The sequence below is a fragment of the Simochromis diagramma genome, unplaced genomic scaffold, assembly GCF_900408965.1.
Source record: "Simochromis diagramma unplaced genomic scaffold, fSimDia1.1 OVJJ01000293.1, whole genome shotgun sequence".
In the NCBI taxonomy this organism is placed as follows: domain Eukaryota; kingdom Metazoa; phylum Chordata; class Actinopteri; order Cichliformes; family Cichlidae; genus Simochromis; species Simochromis diagramma.
Window position 1 is genome coordinate 10,444,720 of NW_024386801.1, and position 18,087 is coordinate 10,462,806.

General features: G+C 39.8%; 1 protein-coding gene across 3 annotated transcripts in view; it reads left to right on the plus strand.

The window, feature by feature from the left end:
• scaper (S-phase cyclin A-associated protein in the ER) overlaps window positions 1-18,087 on the plus strand; it is a 57,617-nt gene that overhangs the window by 1,957 nt on the left and 37,573 nt on the right. For 2 of the 3 annotated variants that reach the window (XM_040025706.1, XM_040025707.1), the window contains exons 2-18: window positions 4,698-4,815; window positions 5,609-5,685; window positions 7,108-7,305; window positions 9,802-9,902; window positions 11,010-11,123; window positions 11,633-11,748; window positions 11,847-12,133; window positions 12,633-12,977; window positions 14,209-14,376; window positions 14,525-14,591; window positions 14,677-14,794; window positions 15,140-15,251; window positions 15,675-15,815; window positions 15,895-16,050; window positions 16,141-16,283; window positions 16,830-16,911; window positions 17,006-17,158. In XM_040025706.1, the coding sequence (XP_039881640.1) occupies window positions 4,698-4,815; window positions 5,609-5,685; window positions 7,108-7,305; window positions 9,802-9,902; window positions 11,010-11,123; window positions 11,633-11,748; window positions 11,847-12,133; window positions 12,633-12,977; window positions 14,209-14,376; window positions 14,525-14,591; window positions 14,677-14,794; window positions 15,140-15,251; window positions 15,675-15,815; window positions 15,895-16,050; window positions 16,141-16,283; window positions 16,830-16,911; window positions 17,006-17,158 (2,496 nt within the window). The remainder of the gene's footprint in view (window positions 1-4,697; window positions 4,816-5,608; window positions 5,686-7,107; window positions 7,306-9,801; window positions 9,903-11,009; window positions 11,124-11,632; window positions 11,749-11,846; window positions 12,134-12,632; window positions 12,978-14,208; window positions 14,377-14,524; window positions 14,592-14,676; window positions 14,795-15,139; window positions 15,252-15,674; window positions 15,816-15,894; window positions 16,051-16,140; window positions 16,284-16,829; window positions 16,912-17,005; window positions 17,159-18,087) is intronic. The other variant, XM_040025708.1, reaches the window with a different exon arrangement.

The following is an 18,087-nucleotide window of genomic DNA, read 5'->3' on the forward strand; positions in this document are numbered from 1 at the left end:
AGGCTGCATCAGTAGCTCTTGCTACTTTGGTGGATTTGTGTTGTTGAATGATTTATTGTATTTTTTTTTTTTTTAAATATTTGTGTCGTCTTATTCTCCACTTGACAAAATAAAGCTCAGGCCACTTGATATGTAAAGAATTTTGCTCACCAAAGTAGGTCAGCTGGGTATCTCCCTTAGGGACATTAAATGGTATCAGACCGATACACGCATTCTGTTTCTGCATGTGTAATGCCTAATGAGCCATGTTCACATTATTCTGTTATTTTTGAATTTAAGGTGGTGTATGTATATACTGTTTTTATTTTAAGCTATGCCCTAATTTTTACTTTTTTACCTCTGAAAACGTATGCCTCAAATGTTGCAAATGTGGTAGAAGGACAGTTTTTTTTTTTTTTTATCTGAACAGTAGCGCTCATGAGAGACATCCAGGAAAAGAGAGAATGATTTGTTCCATGACTCATTTCTGTTAAGAGAAGAACTGGCTCTCAGTTTTGATTTTTTTAAATGTTTGTTATTTTATATAGTTATTTTCATTAGGTATAAAACTATGATTCATAGTTGTCTAAAATATTCAAGTTAGGTCTGGACTCTAGTCAACAGTAGAGTAAATAATTTATGACAAGTGCAGAAGTGGTACGGTCTATTATAGGGGAAAAACACACTAAGTGGAAGATGCAGAATGATAAACCTCTGATTGCCGCTGATTGCCAGAAATCAGAATATTTAGTTATGTAAGAACCAAATTAAATCAAGCAGACTGCAGTGGTACACCACTTTTTTGCACTGTTATTGTTCAGCCACTTTTTCTTTCTGCAGTAATGCATCAGCTGTCTAAGAGATACAAATAGCCATTTATTTTCTCTATGACATATGGATCCAGAAAGATGCCGATGCTACATTTCATCACATGGGTTCTTAATGAATGTGATGTCGCTGTATTTATTTTGGTTCGCAGTGTCGGCTTCACCCAGGGTTAAAGTCAAGTTCACTGATGCATACTCAATGTGTAGGTCAACCATGATGCATCCTTTGCACAGAACGGGTTTAGAGCCTCAGCCTCTAGCTGTTCCTTGTCACAGTATGACCTCGTAGACCGCTTCCATACACTTTTATATCAAAGCAACATAATCAGAGCTTTTATGGCAAAATTTTAAAATTGCTATAAATGTACTTTTTGCTTACTGTTTGACATAAAAATCTGCCGAAAATGCACTGAATGAACATAAAGTACCATTGATTTCCTTGTTTGAGTGTTTTTTCCCGTTATGTTTTGTTTTTTGGGGCAATGAAAACACATTGTACTGCGGAACACTGTTTTAACGGCTGAACAAAATCAGTGTCTGAGGTGTATTAAAACTGAAGTAACCATAGCAACAGTGCTTAGGCTTCAGGCCTGCTCATTGCTCATAAAACTATTATTGTTGAAAGAACTGGGTGAGAATTAGTCAGTATGTATTTTATGTTATCTACAATTCTATTTATGCTGAACATAAAAAGTGGGTGACAAACATATTTTATTTATTTACTTTAAGCTGTGAATGTTTACTTAATTTATTGTATAAGTGAGCCACGATCGCTCCCGATCGTGGCTCAAGAGTTGGGAGTTCGCCTTGTAATCGGAAGGTTGCCGGTTCGAGCCCCGGCTCAGACAGTCTCGGTCGTTGTGTCCTTGGGCACGACACTTCACCCATTGGTGGTGGTCAGAGGGCCCGGTGGCGCCAGTGTCCGGCAGCCTCGCCTCTGTCAGTGTGCCCCAGGGTGGCTGTGGCTACAATGTAGCTTGCCATCACCAGTGTGATGTGTGTGAATGGGTGGATGACTGGGTATGTGTAAAGCGCTTTGGGGTCCTTAGGGACTAGTAAAGCGCTATATAAATACAGGCCATTTACCATTTACCATTTATAATAAAATAAGACAGTGCAGGCTCCAATTTGAACAGGGTCTGTAAAATGTACATTAAAAGAGAGTGCATGGATTTGCAAATGTCATAAACCCATGCTTTATTCACACTAGAAGATAGAAAACATAGCAAATGTTTGAACTGAGAAAATGTGCCATTTTAAAGGAACAGTGTGTAAAACTCACCACTAGATGTCAGTAGATTGCAATAGCAATTCTGTGTTCTTACTGCCCCAATTTTTATTTTTTATTTTTTTTGCTTTAAATGTCACTCAAGCCTAATATTAGCTGGCACAATGTTAGCTTATAAGTAATTGCAATAATATCAGGAATAAACGACCACGTTAATGTCCATTTTCCTGTGTTAGAGCCCTGACTTTAATTCAGGAGATTAGGTTTTAGGTGAGGAGAAAGACGCTGAGGTGGAATCAGGGACGGAGCAGTGGTCGAGGAGGATAAAAGCATACTGAGAAAGAGTTGATAAAAATGTACATGTACAAATGTTAAATGGTTATGTATAGTTTAAAAGTGCTATTTGTGGTTTTTAAATTAAAAGTAACTTATGAGGCGAACTACATATGTGGCCGATCTCAGGCCACATACATAAAATGTGATTAGCCAGAATGCCGACACTCACCTCAGCTATAGTATTCAAGATGGCGAGACAACATGGTGACTTACACTAACCAGTCACATGTCTGAAGTATTACTAGATTACTTCTAAGTTTATGAGAACATGTTAATTTGTTAGAAGATGTCATTGCACAGTTATCAGTGTATATTTATGAGTACAACATGTTTTAGGTTTTATTCGTTTAAATAACATAAAAAAAATTACTTAGTGTACTTTATAAAGAAAAAAAAATCAAGTAGTTTTGTGATGGCAACAAAAAAAGTCTGTGACAAGAACATGTTTGAGCATCTGTGTAGCATCTTTTCTTCTTTAAACAAGAGTCCATAAACTTCTGGGAACTGAGAAGATCAGCTATTGTCTTTTATGAGATGAGTGTCGTCCCATTCTTGTTGATACGGGATTCTAGCTCTTCAGCTATGAAGCCATGGTGTTTTAATGGCTACTGTGTGTGGTTTATCATCATCTTTCTAGCTTTGGCCCATGGACTGTGGTGGAAGAGGTTTAACCTGCATTTGTGGATGGTATGGTGAGCTGTGTTTAGACAGTGATTTCTAGAAGTGTTCCTGAATGCATCCAGTGATCATTATAAAAGAATAAAACATTTTTAATGCAGTGCCAACTGACGGTCCAAAGGTCACGGCGGCCAGTGCTGATTTTCCAGCCTTGTCACACACATGCACTTCTCCAGATTGAACCTTTGCCCATCTTTACTTCTGAAAAACTCCCACAACCCTTTTGTTGCCTCCATTCCAAGTTTTTTGAGACATGTTCAGGGCTCGCAAAATCACTAGCCCGACGTCTCGAGGCTAGCGATTTTTTCCAGTCGGGCTACCAAAATCTATCTCAGCCCTGCCCGTCGGGCTATCATAGGAAAACTATATGTCAATGCTTTTGCATTCTTTCAAAAATGTAGCTGAGTAATTATGTCATTGGCATCGATGAGCCACTGTCAATATGTGACATATTGAAATCGCGTTTGAATTTGTGCTTGTTTTTTGCTTTCACTGTCACTTTGCGATCGCGCGAACGGTGTGTAGAGTGCGACAGCACTGATTGGTGAGTGACGATTAGTTGCGCACCAATTCCTCTGACATCGTCTTATCACTCGTTAGCTTACTATTCAAACGTGACAAGTGAAATCTTCCACAGCAAGCTTAAACATGTCATAGAGGTTGATTGCGCAGAGAATCGCTGTAAGTACGTGTGTAAAAGCAGCAGGATTTACGCCGGTATTTTAGTTCTGCTCAGCCAAATAAGACAGGTCAGGGTGAAGAAGGTGCAGCCAAAGAAAAGCCTACCACAAAACGGAAAAGTTATGACAAATCAGACTATGAGGCAAAAAGAAAGCGCAGCTTTTTTGGTTTTCATGGACAAAAGCTAAATAACATGATGTTCTGCCAGGTGTGTTGTGAGTTTAATTCGATTTCTGAGTCGACAAGCGCCTTTGTTACTGGGACCAGTAATTTTAAGAAAGACCCCATCAGAACCCATGAGAAATGCAAAAAATGCATTATTGACCAGTCTGCAATGTCTTTCCCAGAACAAACAGCAATTTCAAAAAACATACTAAAAATAAACCAAGCACAAGAAGAAGTCCTGAAAAATCTGTTTACAACAGCGTACTATGTTGCAAAGAGTGAACTACCATTGGCAAAATTTAGCAGTCTTTGCAAACTTCAAAAAGCAAATGGCCTAGATCTAGGTTTCACTTACCTCTTACCCTTGACTTCAGTGGAAATTTCCGATTCAGGATCTGACACAGATTCATGTTCTACACAGTTCTTACAAGTTCATAGAAATTTCTGTTCAATTAGAACCAAGTATTTGAGTTGATGATTGTAATTTTTATACAGTTGTTGTGATTTGTATTTTAACAATTTTTGATTAATTTTTTTTTCCGTTACAATATTGTACTTTAATGTATAATATTGTAAAGGAAACAAAACATAAAAAAATGCTCTCTTTTTTTATTCGGGCTACTTAAATTTATTTTGGGCTACCAAAAACTGAAGAGTGCTGGCCCAAAGTTTTGTGAGCCTTGATGTTGCTGGCACAAATAATGTGACTAACACTCTGATTCATCCTTTGTTAGGTCGAGAATAAAATGAAGGGGGAAAATCCAGTCAGATTTAATGTGTTGAGTCTTATGTCTGTCCCGCAGGCTTCATTTCAGCGCTCCAACAGCCATGACAAAGTGCGAAAGATAGTTGCTGAAGAGGGCCGTGCTGCTCGAAACCTCATTGCCTGGAGCGTCCCTCTAGAGAGCAAAGAGGAGGAAGGTTGGTAGCTTAATGCAAAGTAAAAAAAAATTTTATGCCGTTAATTTATGATGCTGCAGATGTTGTTGTGGATAATTTATTAAAGGTGATAACCATATCCTGGGGTCACGGGCTATCTGTCTTTGCCAATATTGTTCAGCATTTTATATGTTATTCATTAAAAATGTTGTTGTACACTGTCAACTGGAACCAGATGGTTATTTTTCTTCTCATGGCTCAACTGATAAAATGAGTACTTCAGATTTCTTAAGCAGACTGTTTAAACTTGATGCATGCTCTTGTGTTTTAGAATAAATAAAATATATTTTTGTTTTTAAATGGTGACAATGGGGGGGTTGTCTTTGAAATAGTCTAATCCTAACACTTCTGAGAAACCCACTCAACATGCTCACCCATTTTTCTCATTTTCACTCTGCTTCTCTTTTATTTGTGGGTCAGTTCAGTTTTATTTATTTAAGGCCTTGTTTTTGCTCCAAAGTTTGAGGATGAATTAAGGTCCAGCTTTTGAAATTGTAGTTTAATCTTGTGTTTGTATGTTTGTTTGTTTTTTTTACATAAGGCTTACCTAATCCTCTGCAACTCTATAATTAATCATTTACAATCAAGTGTTTATTTTGTATTTCACTTCTCAATGATTCTTTTTTTTTTTCTTCTTTTTTTTTTTTTTACATATGTGACGTATTTATTTGTCACAACAATTATATATTCATTGTTGGCCAGATTTAAGCTCTGATTATTTATCCATTATCTAAATGCAAGCCTCATATTTTTTTCCTCTCTCCTCTTTACTTAGCAAAGTCCAAAGGCAACTCCAGTGGCAGTTCCAGGTCTCAGAGAATCAATTCGGGACAACAAAGGAATAAAAAGCAGGTTGGAATACCGTCCTCCAACACTAGAGGGCACTTTTTACTAACTTATTTCATCTTTGACTTCTGCCTCATGCCCCTGAAACCCTAAAAAACGAATTTGATGCAAGCCTGTCTGTGGTGGTTGCGAAACTCCCCTTTTTTGCAGTCTTGGTTTGGGATTCATGTTTATGTCAAAGAGGAAGATGTGGTCAAAAAGAGGGGCAAAAGGCAAAGTACTGTTTTAAAATTTTGTATGAAGTCCTTTAATATTTTTCTCCTGGATGCAACCAAAATCTGCCTCAAGTTAGCACTCTGATGGGCCTTCACAGTGTGTACTTCTCTCTCATATGCACCTGAAATTTGGCAAACTATTTGTGCCTACCAATACAAGAGATTGGACTCTTGTACATCAACTTGTACATCAACAAACATCAACTGGACTGTTAAATGTTTAATAATGTTAGTTTCTTTGTGAGTGGGCTTCCATACAAAAATAATGAGGTAAAGGTAGCATGACTCTGTAACACTGCTGTGCAGTCAGTGTTTGTGCTTTCCCTACAAATCCAGCCACATGATGTTAAAAATTCAGCTCACTGTGATGTCAGTGCTTCAGCAGTCAAAGTTTCTGATTTAACATTTAGTTTTTATCATTATTTTATACTGATCAGGGTTTAGTTGGAAATCTTCATTATTTAGTGCAAGTAGCTGTTTGAAAAACATTTCAAAACCAAAAATATGCAGTGAGGTAAAATTTATAATATACCTTATTCTTTATTTATTGGACACCGGAGATTTTCAGAATAAAAGATTAATTGAGCTCAGTCAGAAGTCATTTCCTTATCAGATTCCCAGTTATGAGAAGCTATTGGGCTACTGTCCAAACTTCTTTACCTGCAGATCTCAAACTTGATTTTTTTTTTTTAACCATTTGTCAAATTTTAGTTTAATGTTGTTGTTATTTTGTTTTGTTTTTTTAATCACTAAACAGTAAGTGTTTATTAAAGGCTTTGAAGTGATATTTGTTTTAAATTTGTGAGTTAGATATTGAAATAAAACAAATGAATAAACTAAAGCCTAAAAGTAAAGCACACCATACTGTTATAAAGGGACTCATTAATAAACTGGAGTGCTTTGTGTTTTACTTTTGGCCTTAAGTACAGATAATTTGTCAAGAGATTGCGATAATGTGTATGTTTACGTTTTTAAAAAATATTCTTGCCATTTTCCTAAATGTTCTCTCTTATTGTTCGTGGGGCTCTGCTCGTGGTGTTTTCTGTGGTGTTTGCATTCAAAGTGGTAGTTCGACGTAATGTTTCCATCATATTTGCTATTATCTTGGCGCTATAACACCTATGTTCGGTGCCTTAGTCAGCAGAAATCCTTACAGAGCACCTGTAAATGGTAGGGGGAAGACGGAGCTTTTCAGTTTGCTCTTTCTCCACAGAATGCTGCCGTGGAAAATAAAGGCACAGCTGGAGCTTTGCTGGAAAAGGGGCCAGAGAAGAGCCCCACAAAAGTCAGACAGCCCCGAAAGGTGGACCTGCGAGCGCGCTACTGGGCATTCCTCTTTGACAACCTGCGTCGGGCTGTGGATGAGATTTACGTCACTTGTGAATCTGATCAGAGCGTCTTAGAATGCAAGGTTAGTCTGCATCAAGGAGCGAAAAAGGGGGGGGGAGTTCTGCATAGGAATGCTGATCCTAGTTTTGGGATCACTGGGTTTATGTCCTGACCAGTACAAATGTCTTTAGCAAGTTTGAAATGTCGTATGATTTGTGAACACTAGAGGGGGACATTGAAAGCATGACAAACATCTCACATTCCTCTCGAGTCTGCTTAATGTCAGAGGGGCTCTCTGAAGGCTTGCTGGTGAGACAATTATCACAGGGCTCTCTCTTCACATTGGCATGAATAATATTGATGACTGACTGTAAACAATACGTATGCATGTTAATAACAGGGTTTGGCGGTTTCCGCTCTTTGACATAAACCACCAACATTTCTGATTCTCTGCTTTGCGGAAGTGTATTTTGGTAGCACTGATATGTCGCTCCAGAGCGTATGGGCGTGATAGTACCGGTCATTGATTCTTCTGCCGTGGTGCATTATGCTGATCATTGTCCTGGTAACGGTCTGCGGTCAGTACCACAGCCCTCTGGTGTGGTCGGCTCGCTGTCATTGCCACAGCGCAGCTCCCTGTGGCGTGATCAGCACGCTGTCATGTGTCCTGTGTCAGACAACAAGCTGCTAGTTGTGTTTTTTCCTTTCTCATACCACTATATCTCTCGACACGCTAATGCTGTCTAATGGCCATGAAGCTGGGCGCTGTTCATAATCCCCCATCCCACCCAGCTTGGGCTTAATGGACACTGATAAATGATGGAGTCATCTGGAGGGGAAGCAGAGTGCTCTGATAGCCCCCAGCCACAATCCCCTGGTGTAGCTGTGGGCAATCAGCATGTGTACTCTCTCACACAAACGGCTCACCATTTTTTCCACCTAAAAACTTATGAACATCAACACAATCATTATCAGGAAGTAATTCTCTGCCGCAGCTCTGTTACTGTAATACTTTATGCAATTTTGAGGGGAATGTAGCCCTGACCTAATGTTTTTCCATTTACAGGGTAATTGTCCATATAGCAGAATGATTCCTGTATATTTAAGCATAATCCCCACAACCTCAGTTCTAATTACTTCACACAAACTGCTTATTTTACCCATTTTTAACTTTTTAAAAAAAAATTTTTTAGCAATATCACCCAGTACAGGCAAGAAACATACTCTGTATTCTTCTTGCTTTGAGGTCAGTTAAGACTTGTATTTTCTAATTTGTGTACATGGACAGAAACGGGCTATTCTGGACTTCTGGCGTTCAAATAAATTTAAAAAAAAAAAACAAGACAATGTGAACTATAAAGTATTTCCTTCCCAGAAGTCAATAAATCTGACCTTGACTGAACATGACATGGCTGATCATTTTTGTTTGGACCACAAGCTTTTACTGGCCCTCTTGCTTTATGACAATGCCTCGTGAAGGTTAAATCCATTTCTCATGAATTATTATTTGGTGGTTATTTTTGGCTAAGCGTGTCTGTTCTCTGTCCTCTGCTTAATGGTGCTTTCACTCAATGTTGGTTTAGCTGTCAAATGCACAGCAAACCTTCATTACCAAATGAAGCGAGCCGCAGCAGTAGACACTGGCTGTTAACCAGCCCTAATCAGCAAACCTGCTCAATGCATCTTTCACTGGACTGACTTGTCTATTAACTAAAAGCACTGTGAAGGTTTACTCTCAATTACCACTCCCTTCATGCTCCCCATCAATCAGTTGTGTCTGTTTCATTAGAGCTCTGGGGAGAAAAAAAACCCTCCACAGCCTACCACCTCTGAGTAACCAACACCGGCTGAGTACAAGTGCAGATAATGGGCATTTGTTAAAAGGAATTTGCCTTCATTGTTCTTGAAGCTTTCAGTCAAGTGTTTTTCTTAACATTCATTGAAACTTTGCGGATCAGCTCCTGCTTTCTAGCAAAACTTTGCAAGTTCTCTTTTGTCAGTTTTTAATTCATTAAGTACAATTTTTTTTTTTTTTTTTAGGAAAAAAAATCTGTGACGAAGATAATAAAAAGGCTGTTTTTCACTTCTTTTTTTCAGTTTATCCTTTTGATAATAAAGTGTCACAAAAGGGTTAAACATGCCAAACCTTATTTCCCGTGGCCCATGGTACCACACTGAAATATCTTATTTTAGTCAATAATATATGTTCAATATACTCAAATGTACCTAAACGCTGGAACAAGTGAATTAAAAATTTCTGACTACAAACTCAGATCAAAATCAGCTAATGATTATTTTTAAATAACCTTTTGGAAACGTATGACTATGAATTCTGCTTTGTGGTTTGCACAATTTACAGCAGACACTGCAATGGATTTTTCTTGGTGTTTGCAGGGATATGTAAGAAGATTTTAAAATGCTTTTAGTGTTGAGCAAATATTGAGTGCACATCCATCAGTTATTTATTTTAAACTTGAGGGGTTTTTGTGTGCTATATTTTTTATTATTTTTTTTATTATTCATATTTTGTGTTTTCTAAATTGTGGTTTCTCTGTACTGTTATACCTGCTGTCTTCAGGAGGTGTTGATGATGCTGGACAACTATGTACGGGACTTCAAAGCTCTCATAGACTGGATCAACCTTCAGGAGAAGTTGGAGAAAACAGATGCTCAGAACAGGTCATTTTAAGATGCTCTTCACTTTTTCAGTGGACTTCATTCACAAGCATTGCTCACGAAAAATCTGACTGTAAACTAGGCGTACATTTTGTGCACACATCTGTGTGCAAACACATTTAGTACATTATTTTATGAGGACATTTAGATTTGCCTCAAATCATACTTACAATTGATGGAAGCCAGACTGTATCAAAAAAAAATGTAAAGACACATATTTGAACTGTGATGTAGTGTTGGTGTCTTATTAGTTACTATTTACAGTTTTCCAAAGCAAGCTAAGCCAAAAAACGTTCATAAACAATAATAAGAAATTAAACTGCATGTTTAGAACATAGTATATTAACTGACAATGTGTAAGCTAGCCCCCCCCCCCCTCCTCCATTAAACATATGCAACCTTTTCAATACTAGTTTTTACCAACACAAAGACCAGACAAAATAAAGGGCACAAAACGTTCCAGATATTTAATGCACAATATGTCACTCCCAAGGAAATCCACTTAGGGAAACTTGCTTTCTTATATAGAGAAACAGACGCATGGTAGCATGCAGATTGCAGATGTGAAACCAAAGCTGGTCCGATTTTGATTTACTAACATACCCACAGTTTTGTTCTGTCAGAACAAAATTGGTTTGTGTGCTTTTTTTTTTTTTTTTCTTTCCTAAATCCGACAGTACTCTTGAACGGTACTATTTTCTGGTCAGAGTAAGGGGCATTTCCAAACTCGTATGAGGCCCATTGTTTTTGTTTTTCTTTCATTCTCATTCTCTTCCCACTTTGAATTGCTCCTTGAGGTGGAACTAAAAATGCGGGTGTCCGGTCCCTGGCTTTGAGTCACAAACAGAATGAATCAATAGCCTTGGCTTTAATTCAAAGAGATCCAGGAGTTTATTGGCTTCTCTTTAACACAGTGACCATTGCAGCTGTAAATTTGAAACGGGCTGTTAATCAATAGAACAACCTGGAACTTTTACATGCTTCATTTATTGCATACATTGCTACAAGTGAATCAACCATCTGACTGATTTGGCAAATGTGTGAGTCAAGTGTTTATGTTTGGCAACTAGAAAAAGTTTAGTGATGTACGGCACTTTCACTTTTGTTCAGGCCAACTTCTTTAGCCTGGGAGGTGCGTAAGATGTCTCCGGGACGTCATGTAATGCCAAGCCCCACAGACAGAATGGTACCTACGCCAGGTGCACGTCGCGCCCTCAACTTTGGGTAAGCTTTTACCTGTTATTGTTTCCAGTCTAGCATTGTATCATAAGGCATCCTGTGATTCACCAATCAATATTTGTTATGATGCATTATGGTTGTTTTTGTAGAGGTTAGGAAGTGCAGACTATCTAGCAAGACAGCCAATGAAGCATTTGTTTAATGCAATTTGTTGAGTGTCTCACTCTTGGGCCGCAGAATCAGTGGAAGGTGTAGATGAAAGTGTCAGTTAAAGACTGCTGAAGCATCGGTTCAATATGTGCACCGCTCTGTAATCTGATGCTGCAGGAAATGGATATTGATCATGACGGAGGCTTGTTGTCCAATACGTCCATTGCTATCTCACAGTGGAATGTACTCAGATGCTTTGGCTAGACGCTTTCTTAAGATTGCTGAAGCTTTACAGACAGGCAACACAGTAGGAGCTGCTCAGACATGGAAGGAGGGGATTGTACCTGTTGAGTTTAATGGCCATTTGTTTGTTCTGATGCATGCTCTGTATGTGTCTTCATCAGTGGTCCTCCTGCAACCAGGCACTCTCACACAGGCCCCAGCTGGGCAGACAGAGTAAAGTGCACTCAGTCCGTCCTTGGCTCCTGTCAACCCACAACATCCCAGGCAGAAAAACCTGGTAAGAAACCCCTCATAAAATCGCACTTCACTCTGTACTTAAAAGAGAGTGCAGTTTAATCTTCTCCTTGATTTACGGAGCGCCTTGTGTGTTCACAGGTAAAAAGGACGCAGAAGGCTGGGAAACGGTACAGCGAGGACGCACTGCCAAACCTCGCTCTGCCGCCATGGTTGCCAAGGTCAGTCCTGTCTTGGCTAGCGTCACCCCAAAACAGGACAGCAATAAGGGTAACCAGTCGCGTGTGCCACCACAAGCAAATGAGCAACTCCGTCCCGAGTGTCCCCGGCACAAGGACGTGAGTCAGACAGACACCAAGCAGCAAATCCCTTCGGAGCCTGAGCCACAAGAGGAGGTTGAAGGTCCAGAGAATGGACAAATAATGGAGGTACTAATGTTTAGTACCTTGTGACGTCTTTCTGCCCGAACAGTCCCTGGATATCAATTATTCATGATAAGCGTGTATTGTAACACTAGACCATTTTATCAGCCGTATTTGTTTTTGTTTGGGCTTGATGGTATTCATAGACAGACTGTCGAGACGGGGATATCAACTTTGAAACGATTGATTACGCGCTGACATTTCAGAGGCATAAAGCCCATCTTCACTGTCATGAAATAAATACGCAGACAATGCATCAAGACACACTTGGTAAGGGTGTGTTATAGCTATCTAAATTGTATTTGCATTCTTTGTTTATTTTAATCATAAGTGGATATTTAGGGCATGTCGGTTCCAGCTTCCTTGCATGATTTGTTTTTCAGCTGTGTGTCGAATAGTGACTGTTTTGGTTTTATTTTTGTATTGCTTTCATGAATTGCTTTATATATGCATGTCTTTAATTGAGTTTGCGTGTGTTTGTGTGTGTGTGTGACTGTCGGTGCAGCCCCCAGCAGAGAGTGCACAAGGCTCGGGGCAGTGTGTCGACGCACCCTGTGAAGACGTGCCTCCCACCATAGCAGCCCTTACCCCATTCCAACCCCCAGAGCACACCCCATCCATAACCTCACCAACAGACATTACCTTATCAGTCCCAGTTTCTGTCGTGACCCTCGCCACATCACTAGATCTACCCCAGACGGATGGCCTCAGTACACAGTTGGCCTTTGGGGACAGTGGGGCTGAGGGGGGCACGTCACAGGGCATGGCCACATCTGCTGCAGGACAGGCTGAGACTCCCATGGCAGCGGTGAAACTGGAGAGTGTGCTGGACCCCACAGAGCTTTCTACTGTGAGTGCTGAGAGATGGAGGAGCAGAGGGAGGGGAGGGCTGGGAGGGCAGGGATCCCCAAGGGTCTTTCACCGCCTAAACAAAGTCAATCTTAAGAGACCTCCAGACCAAATGTGCAGGCAAGAGTATATAGCTCTGTGTAGTGTTGTTGTAGTACCATTCACTGTTAAGAATAGTTGTGTGTAGATGTAGATTGTATTCAACCTACTCCAACCAAGTTTTACTGAACACAAAATGCTCCACAAACTGAATTATTTATTTATTTATTTTCGTATAAAGTTTTTAATTACTGTTGTCTTCTGCTTCAGGCTTTGTCTTTTCTTTAAGGCCTCATTTGGAGAATGCAAACACACAGTTCCATTTAATTAAAGGATGAATTTGCATTTAAATATGATTTATATTATGTAGAACCTTCCCTTAGTCTGAATATTAACTAGTCTGATCTTTTGCAGAATACTGGTATACCTACACTGAAGACTGGAAAACTACTCGTGTATACTGCTGCAAATGCAGATCCTTTTGAGAAGCCTCTTCCTTGTTAGTTTACGCTTGATTTAGAGTAATTCCGGCCCTGAAATAATCCCTTATTTTCACAATAATACCTCAAGTCCTCATACATAAAACCCTTAAACTACCAGTTTCATAGAGCAAAACCATGCCTCCTTCCACCATCTCTTCATCCTCACTGTTAATGTGCCATGCATGTATTTTGGATGCTTCCTCACTTGTGAGAATTGTGGTGACTGTGTGGTACAAACTGTGATTGGGTTGGTATGTTATCCCCCCTTATATTTGGTTCCAGTGACAAATCAAATCACCTTTACAGAAGCTAAAATATATACAGGTGTTCTCATGAATGCTTTTCTTCAATTACAAACAGTGACCCTGTTTTGTTTAGTATTTAATAGCATTTACTCATTGACCAGCAGTTTCTCTCTTGGTTCAGGAATAGTTCAGGAAAGTAGGGTTTCAGTGGTGCTGGAGAGATATTGGATAATATAGCTTTCATGTAATCTAACTACTTACATTTCTTCAGTGCTATTTTTGATTAAAGAGGAATTGATTTTTTGATTTTTGATTTTATTTTTCAAATCAACACAAAAAATTAGTATTTGAACCAAATGTTCAGTGTAAACCAATATTGAATAGTGTACTTGGTGTACAGTGGGATAGTTTTAACATTTATGGAATGTGAAATGTGTGTGAGGTGGAATCTGTGCTCTCTGTTCAGCCCCAGTCTATGGCAGAGGTCCTGGCCAAGAAAGAGGAGCTGGCAGACCGGCTGGAGAAGGCTAACGAAGAGGCAATCGCTAGTGCCATTGCTGAGGAGGAGCAGTTGACGAGAGAGATTCAGGCTGAGAACAATGACCTGGAGACTGACAATGAAAGTGACTTCTCTGTAAGATCCGTCATGTTTTTTTATTATGGTTTTGAATGTTTGGTACTTTTAATTTGACAGTCATTAAAAATGGTATTTAAAATGTTTTTTTCTTATTGTGAATCTACTATTTAAAAAAACAAAAAAACAACTCAAATATTTACCACAGGCCAGCATCGGTAATGGAAGCTGTGGAGCTAATATAGATTGGAATGACATGCTGGCGGATTACGATGGTATGAAAGGCAACATCTAAGATTTAAACACTTTTTGTAAAGGTAAACACTGCACTCAAGTCTATTTTTGTTGTCCTTGCTGTAGCTCGGGAACCATGGCGGCAGACTACATCATGGGGCGACATGGTAGAGGAAGAGCCCGCTCGGCCTCCTGGACACGGCATCCACATGCATGAGAAATTGTCCTCACCATCACGTAAAAGGTACCACATGATATATTGTATTTTCTTTTTTCCCCGGCTAGTTGGCTTATTTCGTAACTCAAACTAACGAGATCAGCACAGTTCAGTCTTTTTCTTTTTGCCTTCCTGAACAGCACCAAGGTTTACTCTTTAGCAGCCCTCTCCCCTCCCCTTATTTTGACAAGGATTGATCCCTGCATCCAGAAAATCAAAGGCTCACTTACTGTGTCTGACCTCTTTCTTTTTAGCTTACCACCCAGAATGTCTAAACAGGCCCTAGGTGTCTGTTAGGGTCTGCGTCTGCCTTCCACATTGTTGATAAGGAGAGGGAAAGAGATGAATGATGCATTTCCATATTTTTGACAGGACCATTGCAGAGTCAAAGAAGAAACATGAGGAGAAACAGCTGAAGGCGCAGCAGCTGAGGGACAAGCTCAGAGAAGAAAAGACGCTCAAGCTGCAGAAGCTGTTGGAGAGGGTGAGTAAGTCTGCATGAACTTGACGGAAAGCACCGCGAAGAAGTTCCATGCAAGCTAAGCTTAGCCTGGCTCGCAGCGAGAGATTCTGTCAGCACACTGCCCGATAGAATCACAAAATATTGTAACCCATTCCAGTCACATCTAGGCCAGCTGGCCACAGGCAGTCGTAATGGAGACTCCCAGCCAAAATCAACAGTCTTTCATGAAGTTTGTTTTTGTACTCTCAGCCATGGCAAGAGGAGTTAGTCCCAGAATAATTCAGGTTAACCACATAAATCCATGAAGTGGTGTTTAGTCTCATTAATCCCCACGTGAACACACTGACAGAGGTTAGAAACCGAGCGGTCAGGAATCTATTGTCTGTTTGGTCTTAAAGAATACACTGTGGATTTTTCTTGCTGCTTGCTTTTCACTTTCTGCAGGAAAAAGATGTGAGGAAATGGAAAGAGGAGTTGTTGGAGCAGCGGCGGAGGATGATGGAGGAAAAACTGTTGCACGCCGAGTTTAAGAGGGAGCTGCAACTGCAGGCTATTGTGAAGAAAGCCCAAGAAGAGGAGGCCAAGGTATTAAGAGCGAATCTCTTGCAGTCATGCATTTTATATATATATTTTCATATTGTCATTCAAGGATGTGCTTTTGCAGGTGAATGAAATTGCTTTCATCAACACCCTGGAAGCCCAAAATAAAAGGCACGATGCCCTTGCCAAGTTAAGTGAATATGAGCAACGCCTTAATGAACTGCAAGAAGAGAGACAAAGGAGGCAGGAGGAGAAGCAGGCCAGAGATGAGGCTGTGCAGGTGATTAAGAAAAACCTTTTTTGCCTTCATTTATGTTCTCTAATAGGATTTTTAAATTACCAATCCCCAATCTATTACGCTCCTGTGTAGGAGCGTAAGCGGGTCCTGGAAGCAGAGCGACAGGCAAGAGTGGAGGAGCTGCTGATGAAGAGGAAGGAGCAGGAGGCTCGTATTGAACAGCAGAGGCAGGAAAAGGAGAAAGCCCGAGAGGATGCAGCACGGGAAAGAGCGAGGTTTGTACTTCCAAATCACTTCAGCATGAGTGGAAAACTTACTTTTTGTCCCCTTTTGAGGGGGCGGTTTAAGATTGAGAGATTAAGATTTAAATGGGAAGATATCTGATTTTTATTCTTTAGTCACCAATCAATAGCCCAGGACGAGACTTTCATACAGTGTCAGTTGTCTGTGACTTTCTAAACTGTCCTGATATAGTTGTGCAGTTTTTCCTGCTCACAATGAAACATTGGAGGAGGTGCTAAATTATTCCAGTAAGCAGAATACAGCTTACCACAACTTTAAGTGGCCCAGCAAAGTATCTAGCTATTTTTTATGAATGATGTAGTTAAGTGTTTTATTGTAGATGTTTTCTCTGTTATTATGGATTACTGAGGGGTGGATTGATGAGCTGAAATAGCCGTTCTATTCAAATGAAATCTACAAGTCGTAGTGTCAAAAAATGAAAAGCACCCTCTGATTAAACAGGCCACATCACTTTGATTCTTGCTGTCTTTTTAAGACTTTTAGATGCACTTATTTGTCATTTTATGTCCCATCTGCAGAGACCGAGAGGAGCGTCTGGCTGCTCTCAGCGCTGCTCAACAAGAAGCCATGGAGGAGCTCCAGAAGAAAATTCAGATGAAAGTACGTTTACACAGCGCCACCTTGCTTCTTTAACAAACATTAGACAAGAGTCCATGTTTTTCGTATGACCCGGGTTTTTTGGTTTCTTCCATAGCATGATGAGAGCAGCCGCAGGCATATGGAGCAAATCGAACAGAGGAAAGAAAAGGCTGCTGAGCTCAGCAGTGGTCGACATGCTAACACAGACTATGCACCTAAACTGACACCATATGAGCGCAAGAAACAGTGTTCACTGTGTGGAGTTGTGGTATGTAAAGTTTCCAATCAGTCTCTGGATCAGTTAGAGTACTTCACTAATATTTAATGCAGTATCCGAACTATTAACTAACTCTACAACTAACTTTACCAATTAACTTTAAATATTTTTATTTTAATCTCCTGAACTAATATATTTATGCGTCTTTGCTATATATAAACCTGAGGAAAGCAAAAAAAAAAAAAGAAGACCACATTTGACAGGCTGTATGTACACAGAATTACTAACCTGAAGGTGATTCAGAGGAGTTTTGAAAGAGGCCACATTTAAATGAGGATTTAACAGCACCGATTAAACACAGTCACCTAAACACAGATTTATGACTGGCCATGATTATGCCTTTTTTTCCCCCCTCCTTTCTTTCTTTGGAGCATCAGGCAACGAGCAGACACATTTATCTCTGATTAACTGGCTGCCACCAAAACAAGGGTGGGACACCTTGAGTTTTCAAACCAGCATCAGAAAAAGGGGTGGGGAGGAATCTTGTTAAAATGTTAGATGACCTTGGCCAGCATCTGACACCAGGGATCATAGATGGGTCAGCAGCAAGCACTTTATTTAATTATATTAAACACAAACCATTCCAAATGGGCCTGTTTCCAGAAATGGCAGGAAAACATTGCCTGTTGTACACCTGTCTCTTCTAGTTCCTGTTTCTCAAACATCCGCTACAGCTAGTCAGCAATCTGTGATGAGTCAACTGTTGTCATCAGCTTGCTTTTCTTTCTTTCTTTTTTTTCCTTGTATGTACATGGTTGCCCTAAGTTCTGTTTATATAATAAAAACCAGAACAATTAAGTGAGATACAGAAGTATATCACTGCAGCATAATGTATGGCAATTGCTCTAACCATTGTCAGCCCCAAGATCTTCATCCATTGGTATTGGCTTATTTTAGTGAATGAACCTAGGGGTTACGCC